We start from the raw sequence: 18,908 nt of genomic DNA, 5'->3' as shown, positions 1-18,908 counted from the left end.
GGTAAAACTGTACCTTTAAATTTAGTACAAATTTGTTCTATAATTTGTTCTAAAGAATATGGATATTTGCTAAATTCTTAATGACTACCGCGTGCTTTCAATAGAGATATCAAGCAGTAACAACTCGCATTAAACAAAACTGCTGGCACTTATGCACATCATGTAGCTATTTATCATGAGTAAAATTTGAGGTTTTAATCAATCAGTTTTAGTCCCAGCTACCTTGACATGAAAGACTATTAAATTAGCTTATGTTATCATCATGAGACCACCTACAACATGTCAGGTCAAATAAAGGTTGCCTTCCCTTAACTATAGCCATATGTGTCAGTTACCATGACAAATTAATCTTCTAATACACTCGCTGGCTGCGTCCTAAAACTCCACAGCAACATAAAACTGTTGATGTAGTAATATTTAAGTATTCAACATTGCCCTATGCACAAAGCAAATTTTATAGTTACCGTTAATATAACATGGTGACCAGTGACTACAAATTAATTTGATTACAGAGTTTTTATACAGCAAGATTGCGTCAATACTTTTAAACTCAATACCAGTTAGAAATCACCAAGCTGCTGTTTAAGTTACCTTAGCTCAACTTGATATTAAAAACCTATGATAATTGGATCATTTTTAACTCTGCTTACTTTAATCTGGTAATAAGACTTAGTTTATTAACTAAATTTTACTAACATTTTATAACTTTGTGTCCTAGTTACATTCTATACGCTTTTTGAGTTGCACGTCAATGAATTGCTTTGAATAGGAAACTTCTTTACTTTCAACAGGAAGTAAATATTTTACAATCGTAGTCCGAGTCACCATGTAGAACTGTGTCAGCATGCCTCTCTCCATAGTCCATTATTTATTAAATATTGTCCTCAATATACAACTAACTTAAAACATCTTGCAACAACTTGTAAAAAGTGGCAACCCTCATTTACCTTCACACTCTAATAATCCATGAATAATGTTGGGGCGCTGAAAAACCTGATATCATTTTTTCATAGATTACATGCTAAGCCCATTTAAATAAACTTGTCTAGTTTCAATGTGTACGAATACTGTTTCATAGCGACTTCTAAACAACTGGCTTTAATTTCTTGCAATTTTTTCTACAGCCCATGATTTAGATGATAGCATTATGATAATGTGTTCTTTGTCCCATCTTTACTTACTACCAACTTACCAATCTAAGTCTTTTACTGGTATCTATTAGTTGTAGCCACATCAGTGGTTTTACTGTAACAGATGGTGGAAACTTTGATATCACAAATATTTTTTTAAAGCATTAAACACATCATGGAAAATAAACTTGATGTGGTCGCCTAAAAACAAATTAATTCAGTTGATTTTAAATCAAACCTTTTCAAAACATGCCAAAGCAAAAACTGGAACAAACGGAAAGTAGAGGATAGGTTTAAAAGGTTGGTCCTGGGTATTGAGTCTAAAGTCAGCGAAGCTAAAATTTGCAGATTTTATCAGTTACACAACACATTATAAAATTGATATTAATTCACCAAGCTAAGAGATGAGGAGTCATAATAAAATATTATGTCAAACCTGACTGAAGGAATGCTGAACGTTTGCATCAAACCTGCTGAAAGTGCAACCGTTTTCTAGTTTTTTGAGTATCAAGCAAATGAGCTTGCTTGGTTCTATTATTGTTAGTTGGTTCTATTACTATTATTATGATATGTTCCATTAGTTTGAATCTAATTGTAATTTTCAAGTTGAAGCAGAAATTTATGTCTGCGAAATGCTCATAAACAATGTTTTATTTTTATTGCAAGCAAAACCTTATTGCTATAGGCTTTCATTTTTTTCTGGAATTCAAGTTCATTATTAATTACATTATTAATTAATAAATCTCTCTATGTGATATAAGGCTACAAATGCATGTCCCCAGAATTACAATTTGCTTTTGGTAGCATATCACTAAGTGCCAGGAAATTATATTATTTTGGAAAAATAACCAGTAGCTCTTTGTAGGTGGGTGCTAGAGAAAGGTTATGAAACATGTTTTCTCAACTCTTCTAACCAAAATATATGTTAGTAGTAAAGTTTTATAGGGTCGGGATTACGATAACAGACCTGAGAGTTTGAGCTCTTGCGACAAGTTCATAGCCATTTTCATCTTTGCTCTTTTCTGTACCAGACTTCTAATGACCTTTGCTAGTATTTGGGCAAACAAGATTTGATCGCATGTGTTATTAAACATAATAATCTAATGACTACTTAATTTATAGTTGATTGTATATGCCAGCACTTTTTAATCTACTCTCCGAGTAAGCTACCTGTGTGTTTTTCAACTTTTTCCTTTCTTTTGCTGTCAATTTTGTAATTATTGGAGCTGCTATATCTATTATAGTACCCCTCTTTATTTCCTCATCCTTCATTTGGTTTGCCAAAATGTGCTTGTCTGCGGGGTTGTAGAAGTTCTGAAGGAGTTTGACACAATCTTTTTAATTTACTTTAACCTCTTGAAGCTACAGTCATAACTCGCAAGTCTCCTGTAGATGACCGACCTTGAGTAGCCATTAGTAACCATTTTGTTAACTAAGATGAGATTAATGGTTATTTACGACCTTTTTCTAGCACGCACCTGCAAGCAGTTACTGGCTATCTATCCAAGAATTATAAATTTATGACATTCCATGTTTTTCTGGAAAAAGCAAGTGATAATTCTAATGGCAGAACATCATAGCCTTATCACTTTGAAAGGTTTATTAGTTAGTAATGTGAAAGAAAATGTAATTTGATTTCCAGATAAATGAACAGCCTAAAGGAAAACTTGTCTGAGGTTTTTCTGGTATTGAGAAAACACGGTTTTTGTTCATATGTTTGTTTACATAAATACATATATATTTATAAATATAAACATGATAACATATACAATTATATGTTTCTTTGTATTCAAAAAATACATATATGCATGAAGGAATACATATATATATATATATATACATATTTGTATATATAGTTATATTTATATGGCTAGTATAAATCTAACTCAAACTATCATCAGAGGAGAGCAGACTTGTTTTGTGTATTCATATATTTATATATTCATATTTTTAAATTACTTTCTTTGTTTACTGTATTTAATTTATCATTTCTATAATTATATTTCTCATATATTTAGTTATGTATACATATAAGTATAGGAATATATTAAACAAAATGATATGAGAAAGATATAAGCATAAGGATATAGGGAGTTACGAAAAATGTGAGCAGAAAAGAAAGAAGGGTAAGAAGAGAAGAGGGAAAGAAGGAGAGAGAGGAGAGAAAGAGTGAAAGAAAGAAGGAGAGAGAGAAGTGAGAGAGAAATAGAGAAAGAAAGAGAGAGAGAGAGAGAGAGAGAGAGAGAGGGAGGAAGAGAGAGAGAGGGAGGGAGAGAGAGAGAGGAGAGGGAGAGGGAGAGAGAGGGAGAGAGAGAGAGAGACAGGGAAAGAGAGAGAAAGGAGAGAGGAAAGAGAAGCACAGGAAAGAAGGGGAAGATGAGAGAGAAAGAGGGCAAAAAGGGTCAGAAAGAAAGAGAGGGAGAAAAAGGGGAAGAGAGCGGGAGAGAAGTAGGAAATAAGAAAAAAAGAAGAGAGTGGGAGAGAGGGAGAAAGAGAAGAGAGAGAGAAGCGAGAGAGAAAAGCGAGAGAGAGAGAGAGAAGCGAGAGAGAAGCGAGAGAGAAGCGAGAGAGAAGCGAGAGAAAGAAAGAGAGGCAGATCCTTAAAGATCAAGTATGAAGTATGCTTAGCATACTGCAAGCAAAAGCTGGGCACTTTTTAAAAACTTTTTTGCAAAAAAATGACTCTGTGATCTTGTCTAAACATAGTTTAGCCTTATAGCAAAAGAAAATTGATGATGGTTACTTTATATCAGCAGGAATGTTGAATTTGTTTATGAAGCTATCCAGTATTACCATTGAAGCTGTGCAATACTTTTTAATTCATTCTTCATTTGTCACAATATCTTTTAAGATGATGAGAACCCTTCTATTATACTTTCTTATATATTTAATTTTAGCAGTAATCAAATTTTGAAGAAAATTTGTCTAAACAATAAGTACCATAGATAATCGTATCATGGTAGATGCCTACCATACTTCACTACAGCCTCTCAGATTATTAAGCAATAATAAGCTATTAATGAATCTTGAGTCTTGTTTTTATTGAGTAGTGTAGCATATATCAGGTATATCAGTAGTGCAATTGAAAGCACATTCATACTCGATTCAACAGTGAAATATTGACGTACTTGTGTTTGGCAACTCAAAAACAGGCTGGAGCAAAAAAATAAAACACTGGGATAAAAATATTATATTTTGTCTTCCACATGCACGTATTATGTAGCAATTTCTTTCCTCCACCACTGAGAATCGTATTGACTTTAGCTATTACTTGTAGTATTACATGCACTTATTTTATGACTCTACTGCAAGGTAGACCTACACATTTTAAGCTGGCGAACTTTGACCTTTTTTACCCATCTATCGCACCATTGTAATTTTTGCTAAACTCATTATAGCTAATACACCGACTGAGCAGCATGGCAAAACAAATTAAGATAATAAATTTTTTTGGTAAAGCCTAGATAAATTAGGAAGATGATGATATTAGTTTAGTCATTGAATTTGTAACTGATGAGGATGACAGTCTGGTAGGGAAAGTCATGAAATTGAATAATAATTATTGTGGTGATGCATTTTATTACCAACCAAAAGCAATAACAACCGGAGCCATGGCCACCGCGTGCTATAAATACTTGAATTCTAATATTGGTACCACATAGGTCACTGCGGCAGGGACCTTGACGTCATTGATAGTCCAGGAAACAAAATGGCAGCAAGCGATCAAATAGCATTATTGATCTTGCCTACACATTTCTACCTGCGGTTCACAAATAAAAACTACCGTACCTTTCGGACTATTAGCCGCTACTTTTTTCTGATGATTTGAGCCACGCGGCTTATAAAAGAGTGCGGCTAATCTGTGGCTTTTTCTTTCACCGCTAGGGCGCACTAACGGGAATCTCCAATTAGTGCGCTTTTAGCGGTGAAAGAAAATACGAAACAATGCCTCACGGTTAGGAACTAAGTTAAAAAGCGTCGGATAATACGAAACTGTGCCGTTCTGCACTGTTCTGTTTTAAACGGCAAAGTTGCTGCCATGTTAAAAAGCACAGTCCTAGTTCTGCGGCCTATACAAAGGTGCGGCTTATGTATTTTTTTATTATCGTTTATTGGAAAATAAAGCAGATGCAGCTTATATAGAGGTGCGCTTTATAGTCCGAAAAGTATGGTAGTCCCAAATTGAAAAATATTTCGTACCAGTGAACTGGACCTGAGGAATCTAATGATGTTTGTTCCACTGCATTTATTTTTACATCACTATATTTTCGCACTCATCAGAGCTGCGAAATTAAGTTGCCGCAAAATTTTACTCTGTATGCTACTCACGAAACTAAATACTAGTGAAATATAAGTGTCTTAGGGTACATAATTAGCAGAGTACCAATACAAAGGCTGCCTCTGCTTTATAGCGTAACATCGTGTGGTGGACTGTATTCAGTGGCTGATAAATGTGCAGCCAATTTGTGTTTTAGGTGATGTCCTAAGTAGATTTTATCTGAAAAGCATTTTGACGTAGTTAATTCATAATTGACCACCTCTGTCTAAGCCTTAAGCCACCTATTTTTATCATAGAGTGGATAGTAACCAATGTTTATATTGTTGAAAACAAATTATTTTTGCCGTTTGTATACATTGATATATTTATATTTCATAAATCTGAAATAAGTTTGCTAAATGAAATATTATCTTGAGTAATGAACAGAGCAAAGCAGTCATCTCAAAGATTAGTGAGTTTTAGTGAGTTCTGCAGCGCATGGTATCAAAAACAAATCAATAGATTATAAATACCTTTTGTATATAACAGTAAAACTTTGTCGATGGATACAGCAGTTATATATTTCAAACTTGTGTGGTAAATGTAAGGTTTTTGCATAAATGTCTAGCAAAAACTTAGGCTGTTTTTAGGCATTCAATCTTCAAGTTTTGAACAGACAGCACAAGCTATCAAGTGGTTTTCAGTATATTGATTACAAGGGGCGAGTCCTCCGAAGCAAGACCCGGCTTGTACAAACGTCACCGCCATTCCATTGGCATCATTGTGACCAGTATAATAGTCTGGATTCTTATCTACGCAGTAGTTGTCTGAGGAGAAGAAAACGTCTTCCTGGAATGCTGTAAATAATCAAATATCTAACGTAGCGCTCCAACCAAGGATGTCAGCAATAGCAAGGTAAGATGTTGTAAACCTTTACCATTTACAGACATCTGATCTAGAATTCTGTTTTTGGTTCAACAAATAATTATGTAATGAGCTAAGCAATTGCTTGCTGCAGAGATTTTGGCTGCCTGCTTGGTATGTTGCTTCTGTGATTGCCGTCACATGCTGGGTGAAGGTTTAAAAGGGGTTGACTTTGGCTGCTGGACCAATTTTTGTTGACCAACAAAACGCGATATTCTCGTGTGCTGCCACACTTCAAAATCTTGTGGTCTTTCGTTTCACTTTCATAATTATTTTTAACGTCAAGTTTTAATAGCAAAAAAAGCGAAAAATACATGTAAGTGCTTAATATTCCCTTCACTCTTTTATTGTTTCTAAAAGTACATTCTCGTTTGTATTCTTGTATTGAATGTTATTTGAAATTTTTTTGCATGCACCAATGTATTAGTTAAACGAATTTGTAATAGCATGCTATGTAGTTTAAGACATCATGGTGTAGTGGTAGTTTCGGTGATGCGGTGTTAGTGAATTAGTAGAGTAAGATATTGCACACACATCCTTAAAAGTCCAAGCCTTCTTGTCTGGGAGTTCCTTGTTGAATAGTTAGTTACAGTACTTCATAATAAGCCGAAATACACGATATTACAAAAAAAACAATGGTTAAACTAGATGTTTAGTTACAGCTAATACAAAGTCTCAAGTTTTTAAAATTTTTATTCGAGTATGCTCATCACAGAAAGTTATGATATATTTTTCAAAGATGGACTAACTCAATATTATCACACAATAGCAATTTGGTTTCACTATTGAAAGTGTCATCAATTCTCAAAATGAATGCTTCTTACAATAACTGGTCACAATTTATAAAATCTTTTATGTAAGCCAAAACAGTTTTTTGAACTAAAACCTAAAACAATATCAATGCATAGTGGTTGAAAATATAGGAAAGGTTAAACACGGGTTATTTGCAAATAAGTTCGCAATGTCGTCGTGTGTGCGTAAAACTAAGTTTGTGGCTATTTGTTTTTATTAAGAATAATTTTCCTTTAAACTTTGCATTAAGTTTAATTAAAACACTTTTTTAATTGAGATTATAGGACTTTGCCTAAACTTAGCACTAATAAAGTTGTGGCATTTGCAACTTGTAGCGATCAAAAATGATACTGCTTTTAAAAGCTTGTCTGTACTGGTGTCAATTAACTTAATCCTTTATCTCGGGTGGTTGCCTAGTTTCGTTAGTGCTTATTACTCGCATCTTTACTATGTATTTTCTGTTATACTTTAACGTTAGTATGCTGGTAGTCCATGCTCTCTGAGAGTTCATCACGTGTAATAAGTGTGTGCGTAATTATTCTGAAATATTGCAAAACTGTGGAGTGGTGAAATGGTTTGCGTAATGGACTACCCAGATGGTTGTCCGAGCTCAATTCCCGTGTGATACATCTTTTTCTAACTCTCTAAGCTGGGTTTTCGACAGACAAACAAAGATAAATGTTTCTTGTCAAAGTAAAGATTTCACGAAAGGTTACAGAAAATTTTTATAATATGATAAAAACTTACGTGAGGAAGCCATGAGGTAACCATCATACTCCTTATGCCATCCACTCAAGCAGTTAACTGATCCTGGCAGCATTATCTGATGAAAAAATATAATTATGTTTATTCAATATATTATCGACACAATCACTGAAAGATTAACTAGTAGCTATTTTAAGCTCAACATGTAAACTGCAATAAGCAGCAGATTGCTGCTTCCCATTTTACACTGATACTTTTAAAGAATTAATTATTTGAAGTCAACACAGAAACTAAAGACAGTATTTTTAAAGCAAATCTTATAGTTAGGGCTACTTTTGTTGTGGCATACATTGAGTCCTCCAACTGATTGTCAACCTATTCTAGCAAAATGTGACATTTTGATTATACAACTTTTGTAAAATATCTTCCATTTTACGTAATGTGTGATTCTAAACTCAACGCTTGTTTTTATTTTACTTATGTAACTAAACTCACCAGCTATTTGCACTACTCAGGATAACTTTCAAAATAAAATTATATCTTATGAAGCCCTTGAAATCAGCTCTTTCTCATAATTAATATGTGAAATGAGATTTCAGAATAACCACAGAGCGGACCAGTTTTAAAAATAAGTATCAGTTATTTTATCTAAGCAAAAAATATTTCATTTTCATATTTTGTATATAGTTATGGCTATTATTAATTAACTTCATGTTTGCGTTCAAAGAAGTTTGATGAAATCAACAACTGATGTTTTTGCTTCATCGTCCTTAGAAGTAGTCAAGCAACTATTAACTATTAATTACTAGTAATTGAATTGTGGGTTTAAAATCTCGAGTTATTATTTCTTTTTAGTATCCCAGCCATAAAAAAAGTTCTCTGACAATACTGAAAATTTTTTATCAGCGCTTTAGCAGAACACACCACTTTAAAAACATTACAATACATTCACCTTAAACTTCCTAGTAAAGTTAGTCGCAACGAAATTTGTGTAGGAGGCATTTGGAATTCTAACTTTCAGGTAGCGTTTGAAAAGAACTTAGTAAACATTGGCGCTATACTTTAACAGCTAAATTGTTTATGGTTCAGGGTTTAACATTTTAGCCTTGAAAAACTTAATGATGCGTTCAAGAGGTCAGTTTTAACTGAATTCGAAAACTTTCTGTTATGACTCAATATTTATTTTCCAATCTTGTTTTTGCGTTTGGTTTACAGCAATACAACATTCACCGTTTATACATGTAGGTCATAACAGTATTTATTTCTTTGATTGGAGTGAAACAAAAAGAATCACTAAATTATCATGGTAAAATAAAAAAATAGGTTTAGCTTGCCAATTCAATGGCTCATATTCAATACTGAAGTTTGTACAGTTGGTATATGTAACTCATTTGCAATGCTTTTACAAAGAAAGCTCAGGAAAATTGTTTAGGCTACATAATATGTAACCTAAAAAATTTATTCTCGAAGAACATATTATGTTCTTTGACAATTTAGCCTTTTAATCTTTAACTTATTGTAGAAGCTAGATATGCAACTATAATTATGTTATGACAACACGATAAAAATTGCTTTTAACGCTGTGATTGCAGGTCAAAAGTGCACCTGAATTCCATTAACTAGCTAATGGATGTTGATACAGATTGCAAAAATGAACTATCAGAAGCTTAGTAATATAAAAAATACTTTTTTTTCTTAAACACATATTATTTTTGTACATACTATTGAAAAATAAAAAGCGATTAGTTACCATATTCTTTCCCAGTGACGATAACTAGACAAAACAGCCTAAACATGTTGTTAAGATAATTGGCTAGTTAAGCAATGTCTAATATCGCTAAAAAAACCAAAGCTGTTAAAATTCTGTAGGAATACTTAATAATTGCCACTATTACATAGAGAATCGGAGCATTGAATCAGCTCTAAACCAGCCAATGATTGAGCAGCTAAACTAGCAGTGACTGTGTTTGATTGTTTAATGCGCGGCTACTCGAACCTTTTTTTAAAAAAACAGCCAAGAAGTTTTAGTCAATATTGTACTTACTATAGCTGTTAAACCGGAAAAATTTTCTTCAACTTTACATAAAACCAATAAAACACGCTCCAATTCTTTGATAATTAGCAAAGCGTGCAAACTTGTGCTCTATTTTATTTAGTGCATCAGTCAGCAGTGAACCTCTTTGTTTTAGTGCAATAAAAAGTAATTAATCTACTAACAATTATGTTGGTTTTTGATGGACATCAAACCCCATCATATTTTCTTCCTTGCTCTATAGTTTAGCGTGAAAAATACCACTGGAATTCAATAAGTGGTATCCTACTACGTCTGAATGAGATCTCGTTATACTGACCGTTGAAGCTTTAGTAGTGGTGCATACAGCGCAGGCTATGATGGAGTTGTCAGCGGATTCATCAAATATACCAGAAAATGGACCTGGTGAAATAAACAAACTGATGGTGTTATTTTGACACATCTTTAAGAATAGACTTTCTATTAGCTGCAATAATCAGTAAACTATTCAGCCTGACTACGTCACTTTTCATTCTGTTCTGATCCACCAGCTAATTAAATAGTATTTCTGTGAGCCCTATGCTTGAAATATAGCCAACAATTTACAAGACTTGTTGGTATCATACCAACATACCAACATTAAATCGTTTTTTTAGTTTCTTGTCACTGGCTACAAAATAATTTACCCTCTGATGATCAGTAAAGCCTTTAACACAACAATCAGCATGTATGGGCTTTTACTCTTAACAAAACGAAATATTTGCTCCTAAAACATGGTTTATAATAGAACTTTTCAAATGTGGGTTTATTTATGTAATAAAAATACTTCCTAGCTTTATTGTAACAATATTATTTAAGCTCAATCCTGTTTGTCATTATTTAGTAAGTAAATGCAATGAGTGAACACACTGAAAAATTGAAACTGTACTGAGCAAAATCACCTTTAGAGAAACAACCAAAACACTTTAAACAACTGCGAAGATACAAAGTTACGGGCAGTAGTAGGTTTCTAATATAAGTAGAAATGTTATCAGATGAGTAAATCTATTTATATGTGTGTAAATGTTTAATCATTGCAATTCGTTCCGTCAGTAAACTATTAGTGGCATTCGTGGCTACATGTAAATAACAACCACTAAACAACCGCTGTCACTAAATAACAGTGGTTTAATGGCTGCCACTAAATAACAGTGGTTTTATCGCTGTCACTAAATAACAGTGGTTTTATGGCTGTCACTAAATAATAGTGGTTTAATGGCTGTCACTAAATAACAGTGGTTTTATGGCTGTCATTAAATAACAGTGGTTTTATGGCTGTCACTAAATAACAGTTGTTTTATGGCTGTCACTAAATAACAGTGGTTTTATCGCTGTCACTAAATAACAGTGGTTTTCATGGCTGTCACTAAACAACAGTGGTTTTATGGCTGTCACTAAATAACAGTTGTTTTATGGCTGTCACTAAATAACAGTGGTTTTATCGCTGTCACTAAATAACAGTGGTTTTCATGGCTGTCACTAAATAACAGTGGTTTTATGGCTGTCACTAAATAACAGGGGTTTTATGGCTGTCTCTAAATAATGGCGGTTTTATGGCTGTCACTAAATAACAGTGGTTTTATGGCTGTCACTAAATAATAGTGGTTTTATCGCTGTCACTAAATAACAGTGGTTTTATGGCTGTCATTAAATAACAGTGGTTTTATGGCTGTCACTAAATAACAGTTGTTTTATGGCTTCACTAAATAACAGTGGTTTTATCGCTGTCACTAAATAACAGTGGTTTTCATGGCTGTCACTAAATAACAGTGGTTTTATGGCTGTCACTAAATAACAGGGGTTTTATGGCTGTCACTAAATAACAGTGGTTTTATCGCTGTCACTAAATAACAGTGGTTTTCATGGCTGTCACTAAATAAAAGTGGTTTTATGGCTGTCACTAAATAACAGAGGTTTTATGGCTGTCACTAAATAACAGTGGTTTTATGGCTGTCATTAAATATCAGCCATATAAAACCTTATACGTATAAAGAGAAACTCACCTAAATTAAACTTGGCCCCAAAAAGCTTGGTCAGTGTGTTGATGTTTGTCACTGAATTTGTTTGCCAAGTTGGAGAAGTATTGAGACACTCCAACTCTGTGGATCCACCTCTGCCCCTTCCTGGATTAGCTGCAGCCGCGTATCCTGTTGAAAAACCACCACTTGAGATTAAAGTACAACGAACATAGGTATGCGGCCTATATAATATAATCTATCACAACTGACATTCATTAGGCTATAAGGGTGTTGTAATGATTGCATATTTTAGTAAAATAAATTAAAAATCATCTCGAGATGTATAATTTGATACTTCTTAACAACCATGACTGAATAGAATCAAATAAATACTAAGAAATTAAAATTTGTGTAATAATTCTTTGTTTTTGCATGTTGTTTATATTAAGTAGTATATTAGATTTAAGCCTTTTACCAGATGTTACGTGGATATCAAATATATAGCTAATAGGAATGAATATCATTCACAAAAGCAAAATAATTTTTTAATACTGATAGAGAACTATTCTGCACTGTGCAGCTTACCAAATTATGAATTTATATAAATATGATACTTTATTCAATGTTTATAGTTACTTGATTTTGCTTGTTTTCTACAACTTTCTTCATAAAACGATACAAACCAATACTATATTAAGGGTTAATTCAATTTAATGAAGATTAATTTCAGCTTGCAAACTTCTCTTCATAGATCAGATTAATGAGGAAGATGTATCTACAGGTATACTCAAATAATTCATTTCAACTTACAAACTTACAACCACTGCAGCTAGAGTAAAGAAATTAGCTTTCAGTTAGTTTATGAGCAATTTTGTATGTGCATACATATGAGGTATGTATATGTGATAGCAGGCATGCATGTTTTTAAGCATGTATTTATGTATGTATAAATTTATGCATATATTTACACATGTATTGATGTATGTACATATGTATGTACATACATATGCATGTACGTACGTACGCACATATGTATGTACATACATATTTATGTATGTACATATTTATGTACATACGTATGTACGCATGTATGTATGTACGTGTTTTATGAATGTATGAATATTATGAGTGTATGCATGCATGCAGGTGTGTATGTAAGTATGTATATACATATGTGCATATGCATATAGGCCCCTATATATGTATGTAAGTATTTATTTAAGTATGTATTTATGTGCACTTTGATTTAGCGAATAATTTATGTGTTGACAACTAACTAAAGCGTTAGAGTAAGCCAAGGTCACTTACCTTAAATTTCTGTTATAGCCCGCAAATCACCTGATGAGGGCAGAAGCAAGAAACGGAAATGTAGTGACCCCAGAGAGAAACAACAACCTAGATTTTCAAATAAGTGACCTTAACTTATTCCAACACTCTAGTTAGTTAAAATACTCTGCAAGTTTCAAAAGTGTAGAGTGCTGTTAGCAGTCGGCCTGACTACTTATCTATTATGTTTGTATATATGTATGTAGGTACATGTATGTATGTGTTCAAATACATATGTATGCATGCATATATATATATATCTTTGCATATATGCACACCTTTCTATCTGCATTAGTTTTTAAAAAAAATGATGTATTGATGATATTTCTTGTTGTATGATTATTTATTATTTATTTATAACTATGTAATTTAAAAAATTCTTGAAAAAAGATTCTTCAACCTGTTTTTGTCTGTTCCAAGTTTTCGTGAAGCCTGATCAACTTCAATTACATACAACTATAACATCTGTGCAGCCTACTCTTTGCGAAGTAAAATGTCTTACCTCCATAGAGTGGCGATGCTTCCGGTGGGCATTGAACATTTCCCCATCTTATGAATGTACTGCCTGTTGCAAATTAAATATGACACAAATAATATGTTGAAACAAATTTTGCGAAGTTTCATACAGCATTCCCAAACTATGTTGCCTGAGAAAAAATTACGTTAATCATTTAGGTATAATTAAACACCGTACAGCCACATTTGAAACCATTCATGTAATGCTCGATACCTCATTTTTTTTCTACTGATTGATAAACTGATTTCATTGAGTTGGAAAACTTTTTTATGAAAAATGAAACAGACTTTTTAAAAATTAATATGGTTCTTTTTCTGACTGATCATGAAGGATATAATAAAAATTTAAATGAAAATTTTGTATCCATGTATTACATCAACAGTATTTGTGGTTTCAAAGATAGTATACATGAATGTACGATGGCTATGTCAGTTTTGATAGGCACTAAAGAAAAAGCTAAAAGAATTTTCGCTTTTGCATAGGACAAAAATCTATGTTGCATTTTTATTGCCTGATTAAAATTTTATGAATTAGGTCAACGGCAAAACCAGTTTTTATTCTTATGGGCTCTTATGTATATTATATTTTAATTTTTAAATAAAGATTGCAGGTAACATCTAGCTATCTGAGCACTAATTTGAAGTAGTAATATCTCGTGCTGCTCACATAAACCAGGTGAAAGCTCTGTGAGGTCCATATTACTCTAAATAAACAGATTGTTTAGTTTTAAGGTAAGTATGTATGATGGGTAACTCAGTTTTGACAGATTCTCAAAAAACATAGCAAACAGCCGGTCTTATTTATAAAAGATTTCTATTTTTAGTCTTCCGCTGTCCGATTGGAGTTCTACAAATTAGATCAGCTGTAAAAACCATTTTTATTTTCATCCGGGTAAGCAAAGAAATTTTAAGGTAATATTCTTTAAACTCAAAATCTGACCAAAACCACTGACAAAAAGGCTTGTTTTAACCAAATTTTAGTTCAGAACCAAGTTACATTTCACTTTTTCAAACTTTGGGATGATCAAAACAAGAAAAAATTAAATTAATCAGTAAAAAGTGATAAAGGCAAAGTTACAAGGTAAGTTTTTGGTAGCTGACTGAAAAATTAATAACTTACCCAAAGAACTAGAGTCACCTGGTGGTCCGGGCGTTCCTGGAGCACCAACAGGCCCAGGGGCTCCGGGAGTCCCAGCTAGTCCTTGCGTACCTGTAGTACCAGGCGATCCAGGAGCACCAGGTGATCCAGGTGGACCAATCGGGCCATCTTCTCCAGGTGGTCCTTGAGTGCCATCCATGCCATCTTGTCCAGGCTGCCCAGGAATACCGACCATGCCATCTTGTCCTGGTGTTCCTGGTGTTCCCGGTGGTCCTGGTGGTCCGGGAGGTCCTGGAGGACACGTAGGACGTCCTCGCCGCTCTCCTGGTACGCCGGTCGGCACGCACTCTCCTCGTCGACCTGGTGTCCCCGAAGAATCCCTCGAACGGCCTTCTCTGAAAATAGCAAGTTGGTATGAATGCTTTTGGTCTCAACATTTTTCTTTAATTGATTTTTAAATAGTTTTATTGTTAGATAATCATTTTTATGCTTTATATGTTCTAAATTTCTCTCACAAAGTTTTTCGCTTTACTATCGGAGATATTGGCTGGTCTTTAGTAAACCACTGCAAGAGCCATTAAAGGTAGCAAGAAACTTTCCTACATCTAAAAATGTAGACATTATTTTGGCTTGCAAGGTAGGCACCAAAAAAAATTTAATAGCAAGATTGTAAAAAACTCGTAATTGAATATATTAAAGCAATGATTGATAGAACAAGTCGATGAAAATTTTACTCACCTTGAGCCTGACTGTCTTTTAACTCTTGATTCGGCTACGGGCGGCTACAAGATACAATTACTAATGTATGCATCCATGGTCTGTAATTTTATAGTCTATACTTCTACGGTTTATACCTCTATGAAATATGCTTTTATGGTCTACTGTCTATGTGCGCTAACATTTCGGAACACTAGAAAACATCATTACGACTTTTACATAGTACCAGTATTAATCAAACAATTATGAAGTGATAGCTTTTAAGTTTTGATTGAATACTTTTCAAAAGCTGATAATTTTTAAAAAGTTTTCTTTTTTGTGCTTAGTACCAATCTTGCAAAAGGCTAATTCAGAATATTTCAAAATATCAAAGATACAAATAAGAGCGTCTCACCTTTTGCTTGCTGGAAAGATCTGACCCAAATTTTAATCTATCAACTTCTTGTTGTAAAGTTTTCATTTCCTGTTTTGTAGATTGCATGCTCTGCAGAACGTATATTCCAAAAACTATAAAACTGCTGCAAATAATGCAGAACACTAGAACCGACCAACACACATTAGATGATTTACAACAGTTTGAATTTTTAACTCTCAAACTACCAGGTTTGCCACACTCATCAAGTTTTTCCATAGTTCTTCGTGACAGTAAGACAAAATATATTCTGAAACAAACTGTGTTCTTATGTTTGTTGCAAAAGCTAAGTATTTCTCTAAGACTGTTATGCAGCCAATGGAAACTTCTGGTTTGCCTTCCAGCTAATATACCAAAGTCAAGAGACAATTATATGGCGCTATGATAAGCAGAATGCTGTGGTAAGCCAACAAGCTTTCACTCTGCACCAATCAGCAATAGGCAAGGTAACTTCCATTAAAATGTATAAACAGTGTCGTTTCCTCTGTTTACGTATTTCTTTACATCCTTGAATGATTTTAGTGCTTCATTACAATAATTTAGTATTACATTAGGAAAATATTGAAAAACCATTAACAATCCAATGATCTGTGATGTGATCAGATGTGGGATTTAACTTAATAATGTTACTTTGACTCATGATTATTGTTACAATATTCAATGATATACTTTAGAAATTGAGGTTACAAGTGGTAAATTCTAAGTAGAAGGAACTATGCATGTGATAGTTGCATCAAAATAAATTTCTATAGGGCTAAGCAAAACTAGCTAGATTTGACACGGTTATATTGAAAAACGGTGTTATGTGATCAGCTATTTTAAATTGAATTTTACCACATTAGCAATCTTGCACTGAAAAATGCTTCAAACTAGCATCTTGCAGCTTATTCGTTTGGCCTATTATAGATTTATTGAAACTATCAACTTTCATCGCCCAAAAATATAAGATTAGCCTAACTGTTGCGGCAAAATGATATTACAATGTTAAAGAAGACGGACAAATCTTTCGGGTTTCGTTTAGTGAACATCATAGTTTTTAAATATGAAATATATATATACAGGCATATATATTTTTTATATATATATACATATTTATATATATAGATATATATAAATATATATATTCATATATATACATTTATATATATACCACTTATTTCAAAACAGTGTATTGTAACAACAAATTGATGGTGTATATATATATATATATATATATATATATATACATATATATATATATATACAATCAATTTGCTGTTACAATACACTGTTTTGAAATAAACGGAGACGGTACATGTCAGGTTGGAACAATGTGCATACAACACATGCGCAACGTACACACAAGGCACTTGCAACGCATTAACATTGTGGATACATTGCCGACACAAGTAATTAACAATGCATGGGCTACAACATGACACTGTTAACACATTAATGTTATTGATAATAACAATGTGTAATAATAGTAGAAATAATATTATAATATTATTCAATGTTCTAGTGTATTTATATTTATAGTCTGGTAATAAAACAGGTCTAAAACATTACACAAAGTATTCTATTTATTTCCTATTGACCGTTGTATGTGCGTTGTGATGATAGTGTGCGCGTTGTATCCACAATGCTTGTGCATTCCAAGCGCCTTGTATGTCTGTTGTGCATGCGTTGTATGCGCGTTGTACTAACCTAAGATGCACTGTGACCAAAGAAACCTCTTTTGTAACCATAAAAAAATATTTTGCACCTGTTGACCTGCAGGTGTATTAAAACTAGTGAGTAAACTTAATGTTATTATCTTGTGATATTAAGGCAAAACAAACATTCAATCAAACTTAGCTGTAACTTTTATGCAATGCCAAACAGTGTTTTAATGCTAAAAGTTTAAAGTTTTTCCTAATGAATATTTATGTAAACACCACATAGTACAGCTAAGTATAATAAACTACAATTGGTATTATATTATTATTATAGTATTTGTATTATATTATTATAGTATTGTATTATATTATTATAGTATTGTATTATTATATTATAATTTGTATAAATACAAACTGTATTTATATAAAGCAGGAATGATAGACTTTGAGCAGGAATAATTTATTTGAATAATAACATGTCTTGCTATCTGCAAGCATTCTAGGTATTGAGTACGAATGCGTCTCTTATATTTGTTTTTGGAAACTAATCGCTGTAATATTGTAGATGCTTGAGGGTATCGATACAAAACTAGTCTGTTAAAATTCCAATTTTCATAGGTTTAAAACATCAAAGGCAATACTATAATGACAAGCAGTAAAAAATAGAGCCTGCCACTTTAGAAACAACAAAACCGTTACACTAAAAAGACTGAACTCATCCTAGACGTCCTTTTGTGTCTAGCCATACAAATACTGAGTTTTGGATAAGCGATCTTCCTCTAAGTTGTACAGACAACAATCACTATGTTTCCATAGTGTTGACGGTGCAGATTTGGAATTGTGCACACATTAAGTTAACATGTAATAAGAGTTTTAATAAACATTTGCAAGTTGCAGATAAGCGTCGGAGTTTGGTAAACATGATAGGGGATTTTACAAAAGATGTTATAATAAATTTCTCAAATTTCGGTCAACAGCACACTGTTGCTATAAGAATGACTGAATAGTGAAAAAGAGTCAGAATGGACTAGCTTACAAGACATTTTTGTGCAGCAGTTGCCAGTGTCATTTCCAACTTCCATCAAGCATCAATCATTCGATAAAATTTGCGAGTAATAAAAAACTCACTTGACATGCTGTTTTTTGCTGTAATAATCTTGTGGATAAAGTGAAATGATTAAGTATATGATTATTACTAATTGTAACTGCATTAAGTCACAGGCTTTTTTCAGAAAAGTCATCTCGGGTATTCGAAAGGTGGGACCTGCGAAAACAGGAACTTTTGATACAGTCGCAACTCATATAGCTATTTATGAAGAAGTCTTTCGATTCCAACCAATCGATATATCTTCGCTTCTACATATCTCTTCCTTGTCATATTTGG

The 18,908-nt window shown here is 33.1% G+C and overlaps 1 protein-coding gene across 1 annotated transcript; it reads right to left on the bottom strand.

Moving 5' to 3' along the window:
• Positions 1–5,761: 5,761 nt before the first annotated feature.
• LOC137407331 (cuticle collagen 34-like) lies at positions 5,762–16,190 on the bottom strand. The gene is made up of 8 exons (XM_068093953.1): positions 15,870–16,190; positions 15,497–15,540; positions 14,780–15,153; positions 13,646–13,708; positions 11,863–12,006; positions 10,161–10,243; positions 7,852–7,927; positions 5,762–6,245 (listed from the first exon to the last, which is right to left on the bottom strand). Exons 1-8 carry the CDS (start codon positions 16,104–16,106, stop codon positions 6,043–6,045), a joined length of 1,224 nt encoding a protein of 407 aa, XP_067950054.1. The 5' UTR covers positions 16,107–16,190; the 3' UTR covers positions 5,762–6,042.
• Between the last annotated feature and the right edge of the window lie 2,718 nt (positions 16,191–18,908).

This window comes from Watersipora subatra, chromosome 10 (assembly GCF_963576615.1).
Source record: "Watersipora subatra chromosome 10, tzWatSuba1.1, whole genome shotgun sequence".
NCBI lineage: Eukaryota > Metazoa > Bryozoa > Gymnolaemata > Cheilostomatida > Watersiporidae > Watersipora > Watersipora subatra.
Note: the sequence above shows the minus strand (reverse complement) of the source record. Positions and strands in the feature narration are given on the sequence as shown.

Excerpts from the sequence above, each read along its gene's own strand:
- LOC137407331 (XM_068093953.1), bottom strand. The coding sequence starts at position 16,106 with ATGGAAAAACTTGATGAGTGTGGCAAACCTGGTAGTTTGAGAGTTAAA. Across the intron at positions 7,928-10,160 it reads CCACTACTAAAGCTTCAACG|ATAATGCTGCCAGGATCAGT; the intron begins GTCAGTATAACG and ends TTTTTTCATCAG. Across the intron at positions 6,246-7,851 it reads TTACCTCATGGCTTCCTCAC|CATTCCAGGAAGACGTTTTC; the intron begins GTAAGTTTTTAT and ends GATTATTTACAG.